This window comes from Pogona vitticeps, chromosome 3 (genome assembly GCF_051106095.1).
Source record: "Pogona vitticeps strain Pit_001003342236 chromosome 3, PviZW2.1, whole genome shotgun sequence".
Classification (NCBI taxonomy): Eukaryota; Metazoa; Chordata; class Lepidosauria; order Squamata; family Agamidae; genus Pogona; species Pogona vitticeps.
This window is the reverse complement of record NC_135785.1, coordinates 78,627,516-78,645,931: the sequence shown is the minus strand read 5'-3', so window position 1 is coordinate 78,645,931 and position 18,416 is coordinate 78,627,516. Positions and strand designations below refer to the sequence as shown.

At 40.8% G+C, this 18,416-nt stretch overlaps 1 protein-coding gene across 3 annotated transcripts in view; it reads left to right on the top strand.

Moving 5' to 3' along the window:
- STK32C (serine/threonine kinase 32C) overlaps nt 1–18,416 on the top strand; it is a 229,833-nt gene that overhangs the window by 191,029 nt on the left and 20,388 nt on the right. For all 3 annotated transcript variants that reach the window (XM_072995383.2, XM_078391261.1, XM_078391262.1), the window contains 3 exons: nt 9,003–9,154; nt 11,356–11,529; nt 12,702–12,739. In XM_072995383.2, coding sequence (XP_072851484.1) covers nt 9,003–9,154; nt 11,356–11,529; nt 12,702–12,739 — 364 coding nt within the window. The remainder of the gene's footprint in view (nt 1–9,002; nt 9,155–11,355; nt 11,530–12,701; nt 12,740–18,416) is intronic.

The following is an 18,416-nucleotide window of genomic DNA, read 5'->3' as shown; positions in this document are numbered from 1 at the left end:
ACTGTGAAATTGGCCCAACTGAGCGGCCAGTGTTCATCACTTTTGTTTTCCTCGGATGTTGTGTAGGAGAACAATATAATGAATTATGAAAATCTAATAGTAGGCATCCTTCGGTCTCGAGAGACTAGGGTAACATACTCTGAACAGAGGTCTAGTGTGGCTGAGGAGGCCAATTCAAGAGTAACAATCCCTTCCACACTGAAGACAAATAAAATCTGTCCCCTGTCCAGCTCCCTGATTTTGCTGGTTTCGGGACTACCTCTTTGCCTTGGCCTGCTGGATAAGGGTCTCTTCAAATTGGGAGAGGCCATGATGCACCACCTGCCTTTAGGCTGAATACTCAGATGTCATGGTTTCCCATCTGTTGAGGTCTATTCCTAAGGCCTTCAGATCCCCCTTGCAAATATCCTAGTATCACAGCTGTGGTCTCCCTCTGGGGTGCTTTCCCTGCACTAATTCTCCATACAGGAGATCTTTTGGAATCCAACCATCAGCCATTCTCATGACATGCCCGAGCCAATGTAGACATCACTGTTTCAGTAATGTATATATGCTAAAAATTCCAGCTCATTCTAGGAACTTTCTCCTGCCAGGTTTGGAACTTTCTCCTGCCAGGTGACACCAGAAATGTGTTCGAGACAACGCATATAGAATGTGTTCAGCGTCTCCTGCCGTGCACAAAGGATCCAGGACTCACTGCAGTACAGGACTATACTCAGGACATAGGCTCTATAGACCTGGATCTTGGTGTATGCCATCAGCTTCTCTTTGTGAGTCTAGACAACATGGTAGTTGCTTTGCCAATTTGTTTATCCAGTTCAGCATCTAGGGAGAGAGTGTCAGAGAGTGTTCATAAGTTGTTGGAGGTCTTCATTGAAAATTGAAAATGTAATATGATTTAGCCAATCTAGCATTCATTTTGAACTAGATTTGATGGACAGAGCACTTGAAGTACTGTGGATAGAGGCTCGTAACATTGTACAGGAAGCAACAATAAAAACCATCCCAAAGAAAAGGAAATGCAAGAAAGCAAAGCGGTTCTCCGATGAGGCCTCACAAATAGTAGAGAAGAGAAGGGAAACAAAATGTAAGGGAGATAGGGAAAGTTACAGAAAATTAATACAGACTTCCAAAGAACAGCAAGGAGAGACAAGAAGGCCTTCTTAAATGAACAGTGCAAAGATATAAAGGAAAATAATAGAAAGGGAAAAATCAGAGATCTGTTCAAGAAAATTGGAGATGTTAAAGGAACATTTTGTGCAAAAATGGACATGATAAAGGACAAAAATTGTAGGGACCTTACAGAAGCAGAAGACATCAAGAATACACAGAGGATTTATACCAGAAAGATCTGGATGTCCCGGACAACCCAGATAGTGTGGCTGCTGACCTTGAGCCAGGCATCCTGGAGAGTGAAGTCAAGTGGACCTTAGAAAGCATGGCTAACATCAAGGACAATGGAGGTGATGGCATTCCAGTTGAACTATTTAAAATCTTAAAGGATGATGCTGTTAAGGTGCTACACTCAATATGCCAGCAAGTTTGGAAAACTCAGCAGTGGCCAGAGGATTGGAAAAGATCAGTCTACATCCCAATCCCAAAGAAGGGCAGTGCCAAAGAATGCTCCAATTACTGTACAATTGCAGTTATTTCACACAATAGCAAGGTTATGCTCAAAATCCTCCAAGGCAGGTTTCAGAAGTATGTGGACCGAGAACTCCCAGAAGTAAAAGCTGGATTTCGAAGGGACAGAGGAACTAGAGACCAAATTGCTAACATGCACTGGATTATGGAGAAAGCCAGAGAGTTCCAGAAAACATCTGCTTCATTGATTACGTAAAAGCCTTTGACAGTGTGGACCACAGCAAACTAAAGAAATGGGAGTGCCTGACCTTATCTATCTCCTGAGAAATCTATATGTAGGACAGGAAGCAACAGTTAGAACTGGATATGGAACAACTGATTGGTTCAAAATTGGGAAAGGAGTACGACAAGGCTGTATTTTGTCTCCCTGCTTATTTAACTTATATGCAGAATTCACCATACAAAGGGCTGGACTGGAGGAATTCCAAACTGGAAAGATTGCTAGATGAAATATGAACAATCTCCGATATGCAGATGATACCACTCTGATGGCAGAAAGTGAGGAGGAAGAATCTCGTAATGAGGTTGAAAGAGAATAGCGCAAAAAACAGTCTGAATCTCAACATCCTCCCCCCCAAAAAACTAAGATCATGGCCACTGATCTCATCACCTCCTGGGAAATAGAAGGGGAAGATATGGAGGCAATGACAGATTTTACTTTCACCCACATTAAGAGGTTCTTTAATTCCTCCTCACTTTCTGCCATCTGAGTGGTATCATCTGCATATCTGAGGTAGTTGATATTTCTTCCAGCTATCTTAATTCCAGCATCGGTGGTTGGTGCATAAATATGGATTATTGTGATGTTGAAATGTCTGCCTTGGACTTGTATTGAAATCATTCTATCATTTTTGAGATTATATCCCATTACAGCTTTTCCCACTCTTTTGTTGACTATCAGTTGCTCCATTTTTTCTATGGGATTCTTGCCCACAATAGTAGATATGATAATAGTCTGAATTGAATTCTCCCATTCCCATCCATTTTAGTTCATTGACACCCAGGATGTCAACGTTTATTCTTGCCATCTCCTGTTTGACCGCATTCAGCTTACCAAGATTCATAGATCTTACATTCCAGGTTGCTATGCAGTAATTTTCTTTGCAACATTGGACTTTCCTTTCACTTCTAGGCACATCCACAGCTGAGCATCCTTTCAGCTTTGGCCCAACCACTTCATTAGCTCTCAAGCTACTTGTACTTGTCCTCCGCTCTTCCTCAGTAGCATGTTGGACGTCTTCCGACCTGAGGAGCTCATCTTCCAGGGTCATATCTTTTAGCCTTTTGTTTCTGTCCATGGAGTTTTCTTGGCAAAGATACTGGAGTGGCTTGCCATTTCCTGCTTCAGGTGGATTGTGTTTAGTCAGAACTCTCCACTATGACCTCTCCGTCTTGGGTGTCCCTGCCAGGCATAGCCCATAGCTTCTCTGAATTACTCATGCCCCTTTACTTTGACAAGGTAGCAATCCGTGAAGGGGTCTGACAGAGTAATCACCCCTAAATTGATTAATCTGCTGGTGAAAGCAGCATAAAATGTGGCATAAAATGTCCTGTCTTACTGAGCCAGTACTATTACAGCTATGCATCTAATCCTAGTACACCCCATATGGCTGTGCCCCATACCGAGCACTCGTTTTCTGACATCATGGCTTATTGAACTGAAATTTCAGATTGACAATTTATATGCAACAAATTCATTGTGCACAAGAGGACTTCATTCTGAGTACAGGCATTAAAATACAGGACAGCACTGTGAGGGCCTTCAAAGAAATGAATTTAATGTTGCAAAGCCTTGCTCTCTCATTTCTTTCTGTATAAGATGAGTAACATAAATGGGAGCAGAATATAGATGTTGATTGATCTAGTTTATTGTAAAAAATAAAAGAGTAGTATCAGATTATCCAGAGTCTCATGAATGTGCTTACAGATGGGAGATAGCATCTTCCCTGAATAAAGTAATTTCTAAGCTCTTTATACAAGTAACTTAATAAAAGCAATGGCAGATGTGCACAAATCAGTTGGCAGAGGCTGAACTGAAAAGGAATCCAGCATTCTGTTCAGTCTATTATACACAGGCTCTTGAACAGGCAGACATGTTTATCCTGGCCCATGCAGCCTTAATTCTGCCCATATTATACAGAGTTTGTCTAATAATTACATTTTGTTGCTTTGAGGCAGGTTTCTGTACAAAATAAGAGGCTAAATACCAGCAGAATAAGAGGGAAACATCCATTTACAGTTTCTGTGTATGACTACTTGTTCATACTGACATCTAGCTGTAGTAGCTACAAGCAACCTTTGGATTCAGAATCAATGAATTTCTCAATCATTGGTGACTTGCAGTTGGAGTGCTGGGGAAGCATAACTCACCTCAACATTTTTTTGTTGGGTGCTTCCTTCACTCATTCCATGGGACAACAGTTGGAGAAAGCTACCAGTTCATGTTGTCATTCCAACCATGCTGTCTTCATAATCTCTGTAGCCATAAAATATGGACTGATCTGCCTATGACTTGCTGAACAGGATAAACCCATGGGATCTCCTTCCATGTAGTGATATTCAGAATAGTAAACCATCTGAATAGAGGAATACCATCAGCAATGGACATCCCCCCCCAAAAAAAAGCCTTGCATGCAGTCAAAAATATATGAGTTAGATATGACGGTCGGGCAAGAAGGATTTTTATCTGGAATTACAAAAGTAGAAAAATGTGACACATTTAGTAGACCATTAAAAAATACCCCAAACAATGACTGCAAGCTTTTGTGAATTAAAAATCCTTTCTTCAGGCATACACCAGTAGCTCAGGTGCAGCACAGAGAATCATAAATGCATGTCCCAAAGGTTCATGGCAAATGTTTGCAAGGCAAACTGTCTTAAGGTGAGTTTGAAGCTGATTGTAGGCAGGACCGTTTGGTTTGGAAAGTAGTGGCACTGTCTGGACCCCAAATCATAACACTCTGGATTAAAGGAAAGTGTTTTCGACATGGCTAGCCGGTCAAGGCTGAAGTCATATAACCCACCATTTTGGCATTTTGCCAAAAGGCATTTGGCTTGGCATTGTTGAGCAGCATTGAACTAAACAAATCATCCACTGGGAGAGTGCAGCCACTGAGATTATGAGAGCAGGAGGCAGCCCAGGAGAAGCAGCACTCTGAACTAATCAGCCACAGCCTCTAGAGTGAGGACACTGCTTCAGTGTCCTCACTTTAGAGGCTGTGGCTGATTAGTTCAGATTGCTGCTACTCAAATTTAGCAAAGAAAATGATAGAAACTAGTACAGTGCAGACCTGTAGCCTGCCCTGCAGCACTTCTCTTTGACAGGAAGAGAGCCACCATCACTGTAACCACAGAGCCACTGCAAGATAGAAAAAAGCAAGGCAGATAGCAAAGTGTCCTCCCCAAGGTGTCCTGTTTGTGGCCCCTCAAAGCTAGCAACATTTCTGAAGTGGAAAGATAATGTAAACTGTCCCACAGGTTTTTTAAATCTTGCTGTTGTAGTTCTAAAACCAACTTTTTGCTCATAGGTTATCAGCATTGTCCAAGAGTCACTTCCTGTATTGCAGCCTTTCATTTTTGGGAATGCTGCCCCAAATTATTCTTGAAACAGAATGAATAATGCAGAAACTCTTTATTCCTGTTATTTGCTCATGAGTCAGGTATATGCGTGCTCAAATGTCAAGACCTGCTTCTTACCACCTCACAGTGGGAGACAGACAAACACAGTCCTTAATCTAGAACCAGCTGATGTCTCTAAGAAGATACGAGTGTGGTGTCTATTGTGTCAAGACAGCATGGAAACCATCACACTTTAGTTGTGAAGGATGCTTCAGTTCAGAAAAATAAGCTCTGATGAAGAGAGGGAAAATAGAGAAGGCATTCTATGGACAATTCAATTACAAAACATGCCGCTAATCCGAATGATGTGCATAGAAATATTTGAAAATAAAATCAGCAGCTTTGTAAAGCAAAGGGGAGGGTCAAAGACAAGAAACAGAGAGAGAACATGCATGGAGAGAAAAGAGAAAGGCTATGAGGAACAGTAGGAAATAAGATAGAGTTGTAAGGCATAGACTCTTAGGGTGGACTCTTAGGAAGAGTGGGGCTTGGGTGGTGAGCAGTTGTGAGGGCTTAAAGGACAGTAATGCAGATTCAGGTCTTTACATAGCCATTTTGCTCATTTCATGAGGTTGGCCCAGCCACTGTTCCTCAGCGTATGTAATCCTACAAGGTCTGTTCCAAATGCAGAATGGAGGAGATGAGAAGAACCATGTATTTAAAAGACAGGCAAGATATAAATATAATAGAAGTGCAAAAATGAGAAGGGACTAGAAAGGGGCCATGTCCCTTCATGATGTTGGAGGCAACTGCCCTCTGTTTTCTGTATTCTCCTCCAAAAAATGTGTAGGACAGAATTCTGTCCACCATAAAGACACAGAATTTTCACTCATGGATTTTACTTCCTTGAGGTGATGGGGAAAGGCATTTTGCAAACAAGTCCCTTGCAGGCTTGGGTATCATCAGTGACTGCCTAGTTCATGTATTCTCTGAACTGTGTGCTGGATTGAAAGTCTTCACCACCTCCAAAATAGGAACTGGAACAGAAACATAGAGCAGGCCTGATAAGAGAAAGAGGAAGCAAAGAAATAACATGCATTGAAGATCCTCCCATGCATCATTAGTTGCATAAGTGTTGTGTATGAGTATTTATGAGCCAAAATATTGTCTGCAACAGTCTGCTCTATCCTTCCCTCAAGGAACTGTTTCATACTGAGTCTGGCCTGCTGAACATTCAGTCCAGGTATGTCTGCTCTGTTTGACAGTGATTCCAGAGTCTTGATACGGGGTTTTTTCAGGGCTAATAACTTTATAACTAGAAATGTTAGAAATTTAAACTTCCATGCACAATGCACCGTGCATCTTAACTGTAACCTCTTCAGGGAATCTATATTTAGTACTGGCATTACATTCAAGAGAGATATACTGAAATAAACAAATAAACGTACTGTCTGTCATATAAAAATGTGCTGATTCTCATTTCTTCTATTCGTGCCTCTCTAAAGTAGATGGTGGAGCTGAGGTCTTCACCCAAATCATCATAACTATCTATTATTTGTTCTCCCTGCATCTTATGCCTCCATGGTGCTTTCACATTATATGTTGGCAGCAACTTGCAGTTTGTTAATAACAAGCGGTCATGCTCCATGCCCATTCATGTCCTGTTCTGATTGTTTACTTCTGTTGGCATATGAGTAATTCTTGTTCTAACTATTTGTTTGATGTCACCTTCAGGTCATGTTCAACCTTCTGTTTTTGCTGAGGAAACTGTATGAATGAATGGTCATATTAATTTCTTAGATGCAGGCACAGCTTCCTAAGCATCTGCTAATTAAAGGACGACGGATGTAAATGTGCCTGGTGTAGAATTTTCATCAACTCATTTCCAAATAGTTACCTTGTAATTAAGTGTTTCACAATGCTTGAAAGAAGCCTTGGAAAAGAAAAAATACAGTCCAAAGTCAAAGCATTTGTAAGAATGTACAGTAACTGGAGCCCACCTGTTTTTGCACTGGTTGGCAGATGAATCTTTTTTTCAAGGAAGTAAATTAACCTCTCAGTGTCAATAGCTGGTAGCATCAGTTTTGTTTCTGGAATAAGCTATCTCAAGGGCAATGGAGCTTCAGCCTGGTTGTCTGCATGGTAATAGAATTAATCCTCTAACAGAGCAGAAGTTTCACCCATATGCCTCTAAAGGCAATTCACGAATATGAAAAGTGATTCAAGTCCAGAATTTAGCTAGGTGTAACTATTTGTTCAAGAATAAATGCATCGGACAGAAAATATATGAGGAGGGCATCGTTCAGTATGAATAACACGTGCCTATTTTACTCCCTGGTGTCTCCAGTTAAAAGGATCGTGTCAAGGATAGAATTCTAGCTCATGAAGAAGGCAGACTCCCACAGGCTAAAAAGAGGCCACCATCATTGATCTGCCATAATCCTCCCTAGTCCAATTTGCCACGTTTCCAATACCCGAAAACATGTGCAAATCCAGTAACTCAAGCACATGATTTTGTCATTAACCTACACACTAAGTCAAGAAGCACATAATGTGCATTTATGCAGCATATTGTATTTCTGTTTTCTGTTAACTTATGCATCTGAAGAGTTAAATAATGACACCCTGAGATAATAAAAACTAAGTAAGCTGGGACTACTGTTTTTAATAATTAGATAGGTTGATTCCAGCCTGTAAGTTGCAATGAAGGCTTTTTTGGCCCTATGTATCTTTTGGTCTATCACTTCCATTCGCTCAGCAAGAATGGCCGCTAATAAAAGCAGGTGCATACCTCATTCTGCAACAGCAGGATGTGGCATGCCCTTCTTCTTGGACCATGGCTAGCTTGTAGATAAGAGGTTGTAGGTCAAAACATCAAGATAGCTAAAAAGTAATTGCTTCTACTTTCAGACAGATTCCCGTTCAGACCTGCCTTGGATGCCCCCCCATCAAGTGGCAGATTAAAAAAAAAATCTTCTGCCTGAGACAGTGAACAACTCCAGTAGAGTAGACAGTAACGAGCTTGGCTAAACAACGGGCAGTGGTTGATATGGTAGTTCTTCATATAAACAGCTTGTCATATTATGTATTTCATTTATGTCCTGTCTTTGAATGCTTTCCCAGGGCAGCTTACAAAGAGCTGAAATTACGGTACAATGTTAAAACAAGAACATCAAAGCACTGCACTCTAAAAGTGGTATGGAAGAGTCAGTGGAATTAAAGCAATATGCACAGGATTAAAATTAGATTTATAAATTTAGGATTTTTTTTAAAAAATGTTTTTTTCCTGGCATCAAGATAAGATACCAAGCGAGTCCCCATGCGGGAAGCTTTCCACAGATGGGGTGTCTCTCCAAGCATGCAGATCTCTCTTAGCTCTCAGTTGTACCTCAGATGGCAAGGTCACCTGACAATGGTGTGTTCTGAAGATATTAAATTATGGAGAGCCATATGTAGAGATGTCCTTTGGGTACCCCATTCTCAAGTGGTGGCTGATGACTGGCACTAAATTACTCATATAGTATAGCCCTGATGTTACCAGTGGCTGCTTACCTCTGACATACTGCCAGGATTTTGCACATTACTGGAAACTTGGAGTTATAAGGTGGTTTGCTGTAGCCTGTTGAAAATCTTATTCTGTTGCAAGAAGGCAACCACAGAGAGTATGAGCTGAGATGTGTAACAAGATCAGGACTATCCATGGCTGAAGGGCTTCATGCAGCTGGATAAAGAAGCAAGTAAGACCATGCAATCTAACACAATTCACTTTTTCTTTTTTTTCTTTTTTTTTTCACATCAAGGTGTGCATTGTACAAAAGAGAGACACAGAAAAGATGTATGCCATGAAGTACATGAACAAACAGCAGTGCATTGAAAGAGATGAGGTTCGGAACGTGTTCAGAGAACTGGAGATTCTGCAGGAAATCGAACATGTCTTCTTGGTGAATCTCTGGTGAATCTTTTTTTTCCCCCAATACAGTTTGTGAAGTGGGTGGATGACTCTGTTTCACTGTCTGTCAAACTCACATGTCAACTAGAGCTATGTTGGTGTTGGCAAAATTGTACTTAGCATACAACTGCATTCAGAGTTTGGTCAGCAAAGTCCAGGAAGATGGCAGAATCCTCAATGAATCATAAGCAGAAGATAATATTTGGGGGAGTGGGAGTGGCAAAATGCTGTTAGCTACTAGAGCTGCGCAGATTCGTTACTTGCTGTTCTGCCAGGGGGGTTCTGGGAGCTGTCATTCAAAAGTACAAATATGCCTACTTTTAGTAACTACCGTAATTAGAAGCAAATATTTTGTCTAATTTCTTTATTACCTCTTTGGTTTCCTTTGGCTCCTATTTTATTTTTTTATTGGGCTTTAATTGATTGTATCCTGTTTAGATGTTCTGGACTATTAGCACAACAAAAACTAAAATAAAAGAATTGTGGCATCTTCATAGTTTTCAGAGTTATTTCAGTGGGAGCATTTATGGATTACAGTCCACTTCTTGAGAAACATATAAAGAAGGAAGTGGCTTGTGAGCCACAAGCTCTCACTGAAATAAATCTGTTAGTCTTGAAGCTGCCACAACTCTTTTGTTGTTCCTTTTGGCAAGTTACAAATAAAGTGTAGTTAAAGGTAAAGTTTCCCCTTGACGTTTAGTCCAGTTGTGTCCGACTCTAGGGTGCGGTGCTCTTCCCTGTCTCCCAGCTGTAGAGCCAGCGTTTGTCCATAGACAGTTTCCGTAGTCATGTGGCCAGCACGACTAGACACGGAACATCATTACCTTCCCACCATGGTGGTACCTATTTATCTACTTGCATTTTTACATGCTTTGAATGGCTAGGTTAGCAGGAGCTGGGACAAGCAACAGGAGCTTACTCCATTGCGTGGATTCGATCTTACGACTGCCGGTCTTCTGAGCTTGCAGTACATAGGCTTCTTCAGTTTAACCTGCAGTGCCACCACGTCCCACAAAATGTAGTTAGAGCAGGTCTATTTGAATAAATGCAATTTACAGAGGAGATTACTCACCAAACCTCCATTGATTCAATGGACCTATTCTAATGTGATGTTACAATGCTAAGGAACAGGATTTTGGCAATAAAATGCAACTCAGGAATCTTCTATAGAACAAAAGAAAGAAATGGAAAAGGAACAGTTGCTATGCACAGTATACATACTACTGTACCAGCATGGCCACTGGTCATATCTGACTTTTCTTTATTCTCTCCTTTTGTATTTTCTATTCTATTGTTGTAGTCTGTTTATTACAATATGATTTATGTAATTGTGTGTGTTTTTTATATTATTTCACTGTTTTTACTATATTGGGAGCCACCTAGAGTGGTCTTTTAGATCAGATGGGCGGGATATAAATCAAATAAATAAATAAATAAATAAATAAATAAATAAATAAATAAATAAATAAATAAATATGTTCTTCGATTAAACTGTATAAAAGGTGTCAGGGTGGGAGTGGGGGAATCACTTAATGAAGGCACTTGAGGACAGAATGGCAAGTTGATTTTTTAACCCATAATTTCTCCATTACATCATTATCAGTATATTCTGTTTCCCAGACAATTATCTGTCTCATTGCAACCTCCCTTTCAACCATTGTTAAACCATTGTTAAATGAGAAACACTGCTCATAGAACAAATAGGTGCCAGTTATGCCCCTGACATCCTATTTTTAAAAAGCAGGCTCAATAGCAACAACTCAAACTCGGGCTAATGCAATATGGCCCATGAGTCATTCACATGGACGGCACTGATTTTTCTTCGATAATGAAATGAGACAGGATGCTTGATATTCCAGTACATTATTGATTATGCCTGGGAAAAAATGACTGTGCAATGATTATATTATAGAAGCCATGTGACTATACCAAATATAGAAGCAGGTTTTGTATAAGGAAGACACAATTAACTGGGGCAGCTGCTCTTTGCTAGGTGCCAAATAAGGCACAGTGATATAATAAGCACTGCAAAACAAAATGAAACAACACAAAATGAAGTTAGCTAGGATAAAATATATGGGTGCAATGGGCAGAAAGATCCTGGATAAATGAACAGATCTTCCCGTTTCTTTAGACATGTTTAGACTTTCTTTGAAATTTTAATAACATCCTGCAGTTTGCTCACCATTGTTCTTTTTCTGCAGGTACTCATTCCAGGATGAAGAGGACATGTTTATGGTGGTGGATTTACTCCTGGGTGGTGACTTGCGCTATCATCTCCAGCAAAATGTGCAGTTTACTGAAGAAACAGTGAAACTCTATATCTGTGAAATGGCTTCAGCTTTAGATTATTTGCGCAGCCAGAATATCATACACAGGTAACAGCTCAATCTGTTGCTCCCCAGTTGTCAGAAATCGGCATAACCGTACAATTCAACAGAGATACAGGCTCATTTCAGATAGCTTTTCAGTGGGTTTCAGCAGTAAAACTGAACTTGCGCTTACATAGTTTATAGTCAGTAAACATCTAAGCCCCAGTGCTAGTGTTGAATTATATGATACTTTGTGTCAGGAAAAATCACCATTAGGCGACCTTTGACTTATACATCACCACCTCCAGTTGAAAGGTTATGTCATTGCCTACTTGTCATAATTATCTTGAGGTGTTTATTAGAGATGCACAGCCTTTGGGGTATGCATATAACCTCTTCTGTTCTTACTCTTAGCGTTTGTTCATGCCATAAGTTTCTTGGATTATGATTACCACGGTGGTGGCATTTGGGGTTTTTTGGATTCCAGCTCCCGGTATTCTAATAAATTTTCATAGGCGGTATCCTGGGTGTCACAGACATACACCCGTGAAAGGACTGGCCTAGTCCTCTGAGGCTCCATCAATCCAGTAACCCCAGCCTAGAAATGTCCCTCCCATTTACTCAAACCATAAGCAGCATGCAAGGCTGTAATAATGCTCCAACAACTGTCTACCTGGGCTTAAACTCTAAAAATTTGGATTAAGTCAGACCTGTGTTCAGGCCATGTCATTCCTTTATTCTTCAACGTAAGGCATTTCTTTCAAATAAAGTTTCCTTGAAGAGGTTGCAGAAATTTCACACCTTCATTTTATTTCAAACATTGGGTAATACTGGACACACATTGTTTTATGTCCTACAAGGACATTGTACATGATATCAAGAACAGATAACATGTAACGTGCAGACCTACCTTCTGCCTTACCAGCTACTTTTGTAACAGTAGAAAGCTGCACATGGTTCTCTGACATCAAGGAGCACAGAGAGTGCATCCCTTGTTAAGGAGAAGAAAAATGCTTCTGTAAGCCTTTTTTAAACAAGGTGTGTGCTCCTCACACATTTCATATATAAAATGCCATGGGGGGGGGGACTTTGTGGGTACTTACTACCACTAGCAGAGTGGCCTAGCAGGTCCCTCAGAACCACAAAAGTTGCCCATATGTGAATTTTAATAGTTGCCTTTTCCATTTCACAATGAACATTTCACATTTCACAATGAAGGCTTGTTTTCTGCTTTCCAGAGATGTGAAGCCAGACAACATTCTCCTTGATGAACAAGGTAAGGGGAGGGAGGAATGCTGATTATTTCTCCTTCTTGTGTATCAGAATAGTCTGGTTTTTCCCAGCACCTTGGGTCTTGTGCATTCACTTACATCTTTCAATTTTCTACACCAGTTTTCATGGCTGTGAATGAAGTACACAAGGTTATGAGATTCAAAAGTGAATTGATTTTATTTATCAGCTGTCCAGATTCATTTTAGTGATGAATTAGTGGTAATTGACATTGATTGGTTGCTACTATTATTCATTCTGGAAAGTTTTTTTAAAATAACGACAGTGGTTTGGCAAAAGCAACTAAAATTGAAGCCTGTGGGGCACCCATTGTCTTTTACTGATAGAGATACTTTGTTATTGAGGACATATTTATGCCTTTTTGTAAGGTTTGACACTGTTTTGATGCTTGGCTAGACAGAGGAAAGAATTAAAGGAATTAAAGGAACAGCTACAGTTGTGCTGGGCTTTGATAGGGGAAGGGCTGTACCCCCGAAGGAGACCATGCCCTTTGTCTGCAGAAGTACCTAGGTTCAATTTTTGGCATCTCTGGGCTTGGCTTCTGGAGAAATGCTGCTAAGAAAGTTGGCCAATACTGAGCTGTCTGGGCCTTTGATCTGACATGTTATATAGCAGCTTTCTGTAGAGCGCAGCATGGAGGGAACTCCATAAAAGTGGAGACTTCACTCTTCCTCCTCCTCCTCATCTTACAACTGAAGAGCAGAAAGAGCAGATCCTTATGGATCATCACATCTAGCCCTGCACAGGGAGATACAGTGAGGAATTGAACTTCCAGACTCTGGCTCCACAAACACATAAACCATTGAGTTATCCAGCAGTTCTTCATATCTGTGATGGCCCTTCTCTGAATAGCTTGCACTTGATCTCTTATGGAATTCCTTGTACACGTCAAAGCCATGAATAAGAGCAGCAATAGTTTCTGAGAGCTGGAACATGCCGTCTCCGTATGCAAGTGACCCTCGCCCTGTAGATTGCCATTTATTTATTTATTTATTAGACTTCTTCCCCGCCCATCTAGACCAAAGGTCTACTCTGGGCGGCAGTCCAAAGTATGCTTCCTCACCAACTCCTTAAGAATGGAGGTGGTAGGGTTGGCTTTCTGCCCTTTACTATCATGAAGTTTAAGCAGTGCCAGGTCACACCACAGCCTCAAGGGCCAGTAGTTGCTGAAATCTCAAATTTATCTCCAGCACTCTAGTGTTAAGACTGGTAGTGCTGTTGCCACCGGGGCAGGCCTAAAAAATTTGTACATCTGGTATGTAGGGCAAGATGGCTTTACCCTCCCCCATTCCACAAACTGAAATTGATAGCCAAATTTTACTTCAGTATTTGTAATGGGAAAACATCTTATACCACAGTTGAAGGTAACTGTTACGTGTTTTTAAGTTGCTTCTAATTTACAGCAACCTTCACACAATATTTGGGATAATGTGAGACGTTGAAGGAGTGGTTTACCGTTGCCATCCCCCAGTGAATTTCCATGTCCCAACAGGGACTTGAACACAAGTAGACTGAGTCCTAGTCTGATACTTGGTCCACTATGCCATACTGGTTGTGACAAGTAGGCCAGTTTAATGGATGCAGTATTGGCCATGTGGCGTACATCGCTTTCAACAGAGAAATATTTGGCAGCTCAGAAGGCATATTGGAGGGCAGCTGCATTCCTGTCACCTGAAAACATTGCTTCACTAATGGCAAGGCCAGTTCAGACTGCAAATGGTGTTCTCATGGGTTGACATTACTACACATCTTTCAAAGCCTTCAGACCAAGAGGGGGCGCACTGTCAGGTATCTTCATCACAGTAGCTGCTTGTTCAGTCACCCTCTCCCTCCAAGCCAAAGGCAAAGAGTGAGCAGTGATTGGGGCAAGATAAAGCAGCATATCCTTCCTCTGGGTGTTGATGGGAATTCAACCCTTCAGAAGCAGAGTAAGGCATGGGCAATTGTTGCAGGGATGTAGGCTCACTAACAGCATATTGGGTGCAGACTTCCAAAAAGTTAACCAGCATTATCTGGTGTGTAACAACAGAGTTTGCAGTTGTGCGTGGATACCCACAGGCACACACTAGAGAATAAGAAAGAGGATTGTTTTTGGACTAGAGTTTTTATCTTGGCTTTCAGAACTTCCTCAGGCAAGTTCTGAAAATAGTTCCTAATCTACTTCAGGCACCTCATGTGGGATTTCTTTCCAGCCTTTTGAGGAAACAGCTGAATTGGTCAAAGACTATATAGTACTTCTAATTGTAGTCTAAGTGAGATGTGGCTATTAACACTAGAAATCTGACAGCAACAAACTATACAGCTGCTGTATGAAAACCAGGTCTTATAGAGGGCACATGTATTTAGTTCAAAACTGGTCCACATTAATGGAGGACTGGAGGAGAGAGTTCCATATATCCTGTTTTATGTTGTGCAGACTATAGCAAAAATGACAAAGTACACACGATAGGGAGAGGCCTGCTCTTTTAAAGCCCATCTTTTTGCATGTGTCCAAAATAGCTAAGGGGAGCAGGGGAGAGTTCTCTGCCTTGGATACTTTAAAGAGCACCCAGCACTCTGCTTTATGTTCAAGATTGGCCTTACTTTTAAACCAAATGAGACAGGTGGAGAGGAAGAATTGACTGACCCCAGTTGTTGTTCTTGACTTTTTTCTCCTTGTTTGAGCTGGGCATGCCACACAGCCTGCCCTGGCAACTCTGGATTGGCTTCCTGGTCACAGCTGAAGGTCCTGTGCCATTTTCAGCATTGGATTATCACTGCATGAAAGTACAGAGATGTTATTGTTCAGCAGAGCAAATCAACTGATAAGGCAATTCTAAAAACGGGAGCAGCATGAACAAAAATTTATACCTTTGAAACTGAGCTTCAGATCAACACCAAGTGTGGCACACATGTAGCACACAGCCTGCTCTTGCTTTCTGCCAAATTTAGAGAAATTTGGGGAAATGATTTTTGTTATGATTTTTTAAAAAGTTAAATCTGTTTTAACCCTCCTCGTGCAGAAACAAGCAACTTTCAGCCATCTTTGGATTTTAAACAAATCAAATTAATAGAAAAGATCAATCTTGCTTATCTTGGAAGAGAATGGTTGACTGCACCCAGTTTTTTTATTTGGAAGGATTCCAGGCTGCAGGGGCTTAAATATTGATCCTCAAAAAATCCTTTCAAAAGGGTAGAACAATGACTTTGTAATAAACTGAGCAGGTGTGGAACAGGCTTACCAGCAAGAGTGTTCTAAAGTAGATACATTGTTGCAGTTCCTGGCTAGGGAATGGAGATGTTTGGAAGCCAATGAAAGATCACAGAAACAGTAAAAAAACCAGGTTCCCTTTAAAGAAGGGAATGGAGTGACAGTCCTCCAGAAAGGAATATTTTGCCATGTATCTCCAGGGAATTAGTATACAGTTTTGTAAGGCATAGTCAAAGTATTTCTGCATTTAAAAAAACTCAGAGCAGTTGTGTTTCTCCAAGCCCTGAATGCTTTCACTAAAAATTATCTCTGGATTTTGAAGATCAGGCTCCTGACACAAATCTTCCAAGAGGATATCAGCTTCAGGTCTGGGGCAATCTGAAGTCTTGACCCTGTAGCTGACTCTCAGGAGAATAATTTTAACTCCTTTCTGGCCAAACAGGTACTGGTCCTGTCAAAGAGATTCTGTCTGGTTGTAAAAATATTTTTTAAAATATATGTAAAAAAACAATAGAGCACTAATGTTCAGAAGCTCATTTATTTATGCTGAGAAATTATTGATTTTTGCTTGGTTCATCCTGTTAGCCCTGAATACCACAGACTTGCTTAACTCCCCAAATGCCTGGCTCATGGGACACTTCACAGCCAGACATTTGGGGCTTTGTTCGCTCCAGGTAAATCAATGACTGCCACCTTGAGGAGCAAAGGTACTTTGGTTGACCAGCTGTGAGGCAAGCCAGTTTCAGTGAGAGGGTGATGGGAAGAAGGAAGAGGAGAAGTTAAATGAGGCAAGCCATAGCCCCTTCCAGTCAGTATTGTGCCATTTTTTTCATTAATCAAGTTTTAGTTTTTTAAAAAATGCCATCAAGTAAAAGAGTGTTACTCCTTCCTTCCTTCCTTCCTTCCTTCCTTCCTTCCTTCCTTCCTTCCTTCCTTCCTTCCTTCCTTCCTTCCTTCCTTCCTTCCTTCCTTCCTTCCTTCCTTCCTTCCTTCCTTCCTGGTGCCTTCAGTCCTTTTTCAGATCAGACAACACCGTGTTCCCATATGAATCTCTTAAACAGCTTATCAAAAAGTGTTTTAGTAGATACAGAAGAGAAGTGAGTGGGTTGGGTCCCGTTCTGAGCAGAGATTGCTTGAACAGGCATTTACCTTGCCTGCATTTGTTGTGCTTAAGGTGTCATAGCTTGCACATTAGTACATTGATCGGGAAGAGATTTGAGTGATGTTCTAACGTCTTCTGTAACATCTTTTCTTTTGGAGGACAAGATGCACTCACTGATCACTTCCTAGGAATAGGGTGCTTATTTTGCTAATCAGGCAAGCAAGGAGTAAAACAAACTTCTATTAAGGAGTATGCTGACCCCGAGAAGCAGTTTGTAGAAATTACTCATAACTGTTCCCAGAGTGGAAGTCAGGCTAGTCTCCTGGACCAAAAGTCTTTCTGCACTTTATAGAATAACAAATGCATGATTGTATAATCTAGTATTTGATATGGAGCGTTAGTCCATGGAAGTTTGTCAGTGCTAAATCCCACTATAAGTCCAAACTGGAGTAGATCAATTGAATAAATGGACCCTTTTAAGTCAAGCTTTATGTAAGTCCCATTGATTCAATGGCTCTTATCAGGTTGGTACTAACAATTGGATTTAGCTTTTCAGATCAAAAGCATATTGCAAAATATAGCACACGTAAGGGCAGTTGAGCATGTGTTTTGACCTTTTGCCAGGTGTCAGGCCATACTCTGGACAGCAAGCAAAATCAGGCACACCACTTGTGCAACTGTTAGTTCATGTGTCATGGTTCCAATAAGATTCTGACCGCTATCTTTAAGGTGCCACAGGACCTTTACCCATTTTATCCAGATTGCATCTTGCCATGTTGGCACACAGTAACACAATTCATAGGATCAGTGCAATAAGACTTTTGTTAAGACAGTGTTGATCAATTCAAAACACAGCGTTCAAGGTCTTGAGTAACATAAAACTGTTCCTTTAATTTGAGTGTTCATTTAAAAAGAAAGTACTATGCCTAGACTGAAGTTCTACTCCGCTTTTAAGATTTGGGTATATATATGAATATTAATTTTGTGCACTAAATTTGGCACCTGCTGTAATATATATATCTGGCTGAATTTTTACAGCAGGTGCCAAATTTAGTGCACAAAATTAATATTTGCACATGCATGCATGTGCGCACGCACGCACACACAGACGCACGTGCACACACACATGTATATATGTATACCATGTGCCAGCATGGCAACATGGGATCTGGAGATGTGTGTGTGTGTGTGTGTGCGCGCGCACGTGCACATGCACGCGCATGCGTGTGTGCATGTGCGAATATTAATTATATTAATGCTTGCTGGCTTTACAAAAGTTGTGCATCTAGTACACTAAAAACTAGTGGGAAAACCTGTAATATTCCTTATAATGTGATGGTAATGTAATAGTTCTCATTGCTTTAGTTCTTA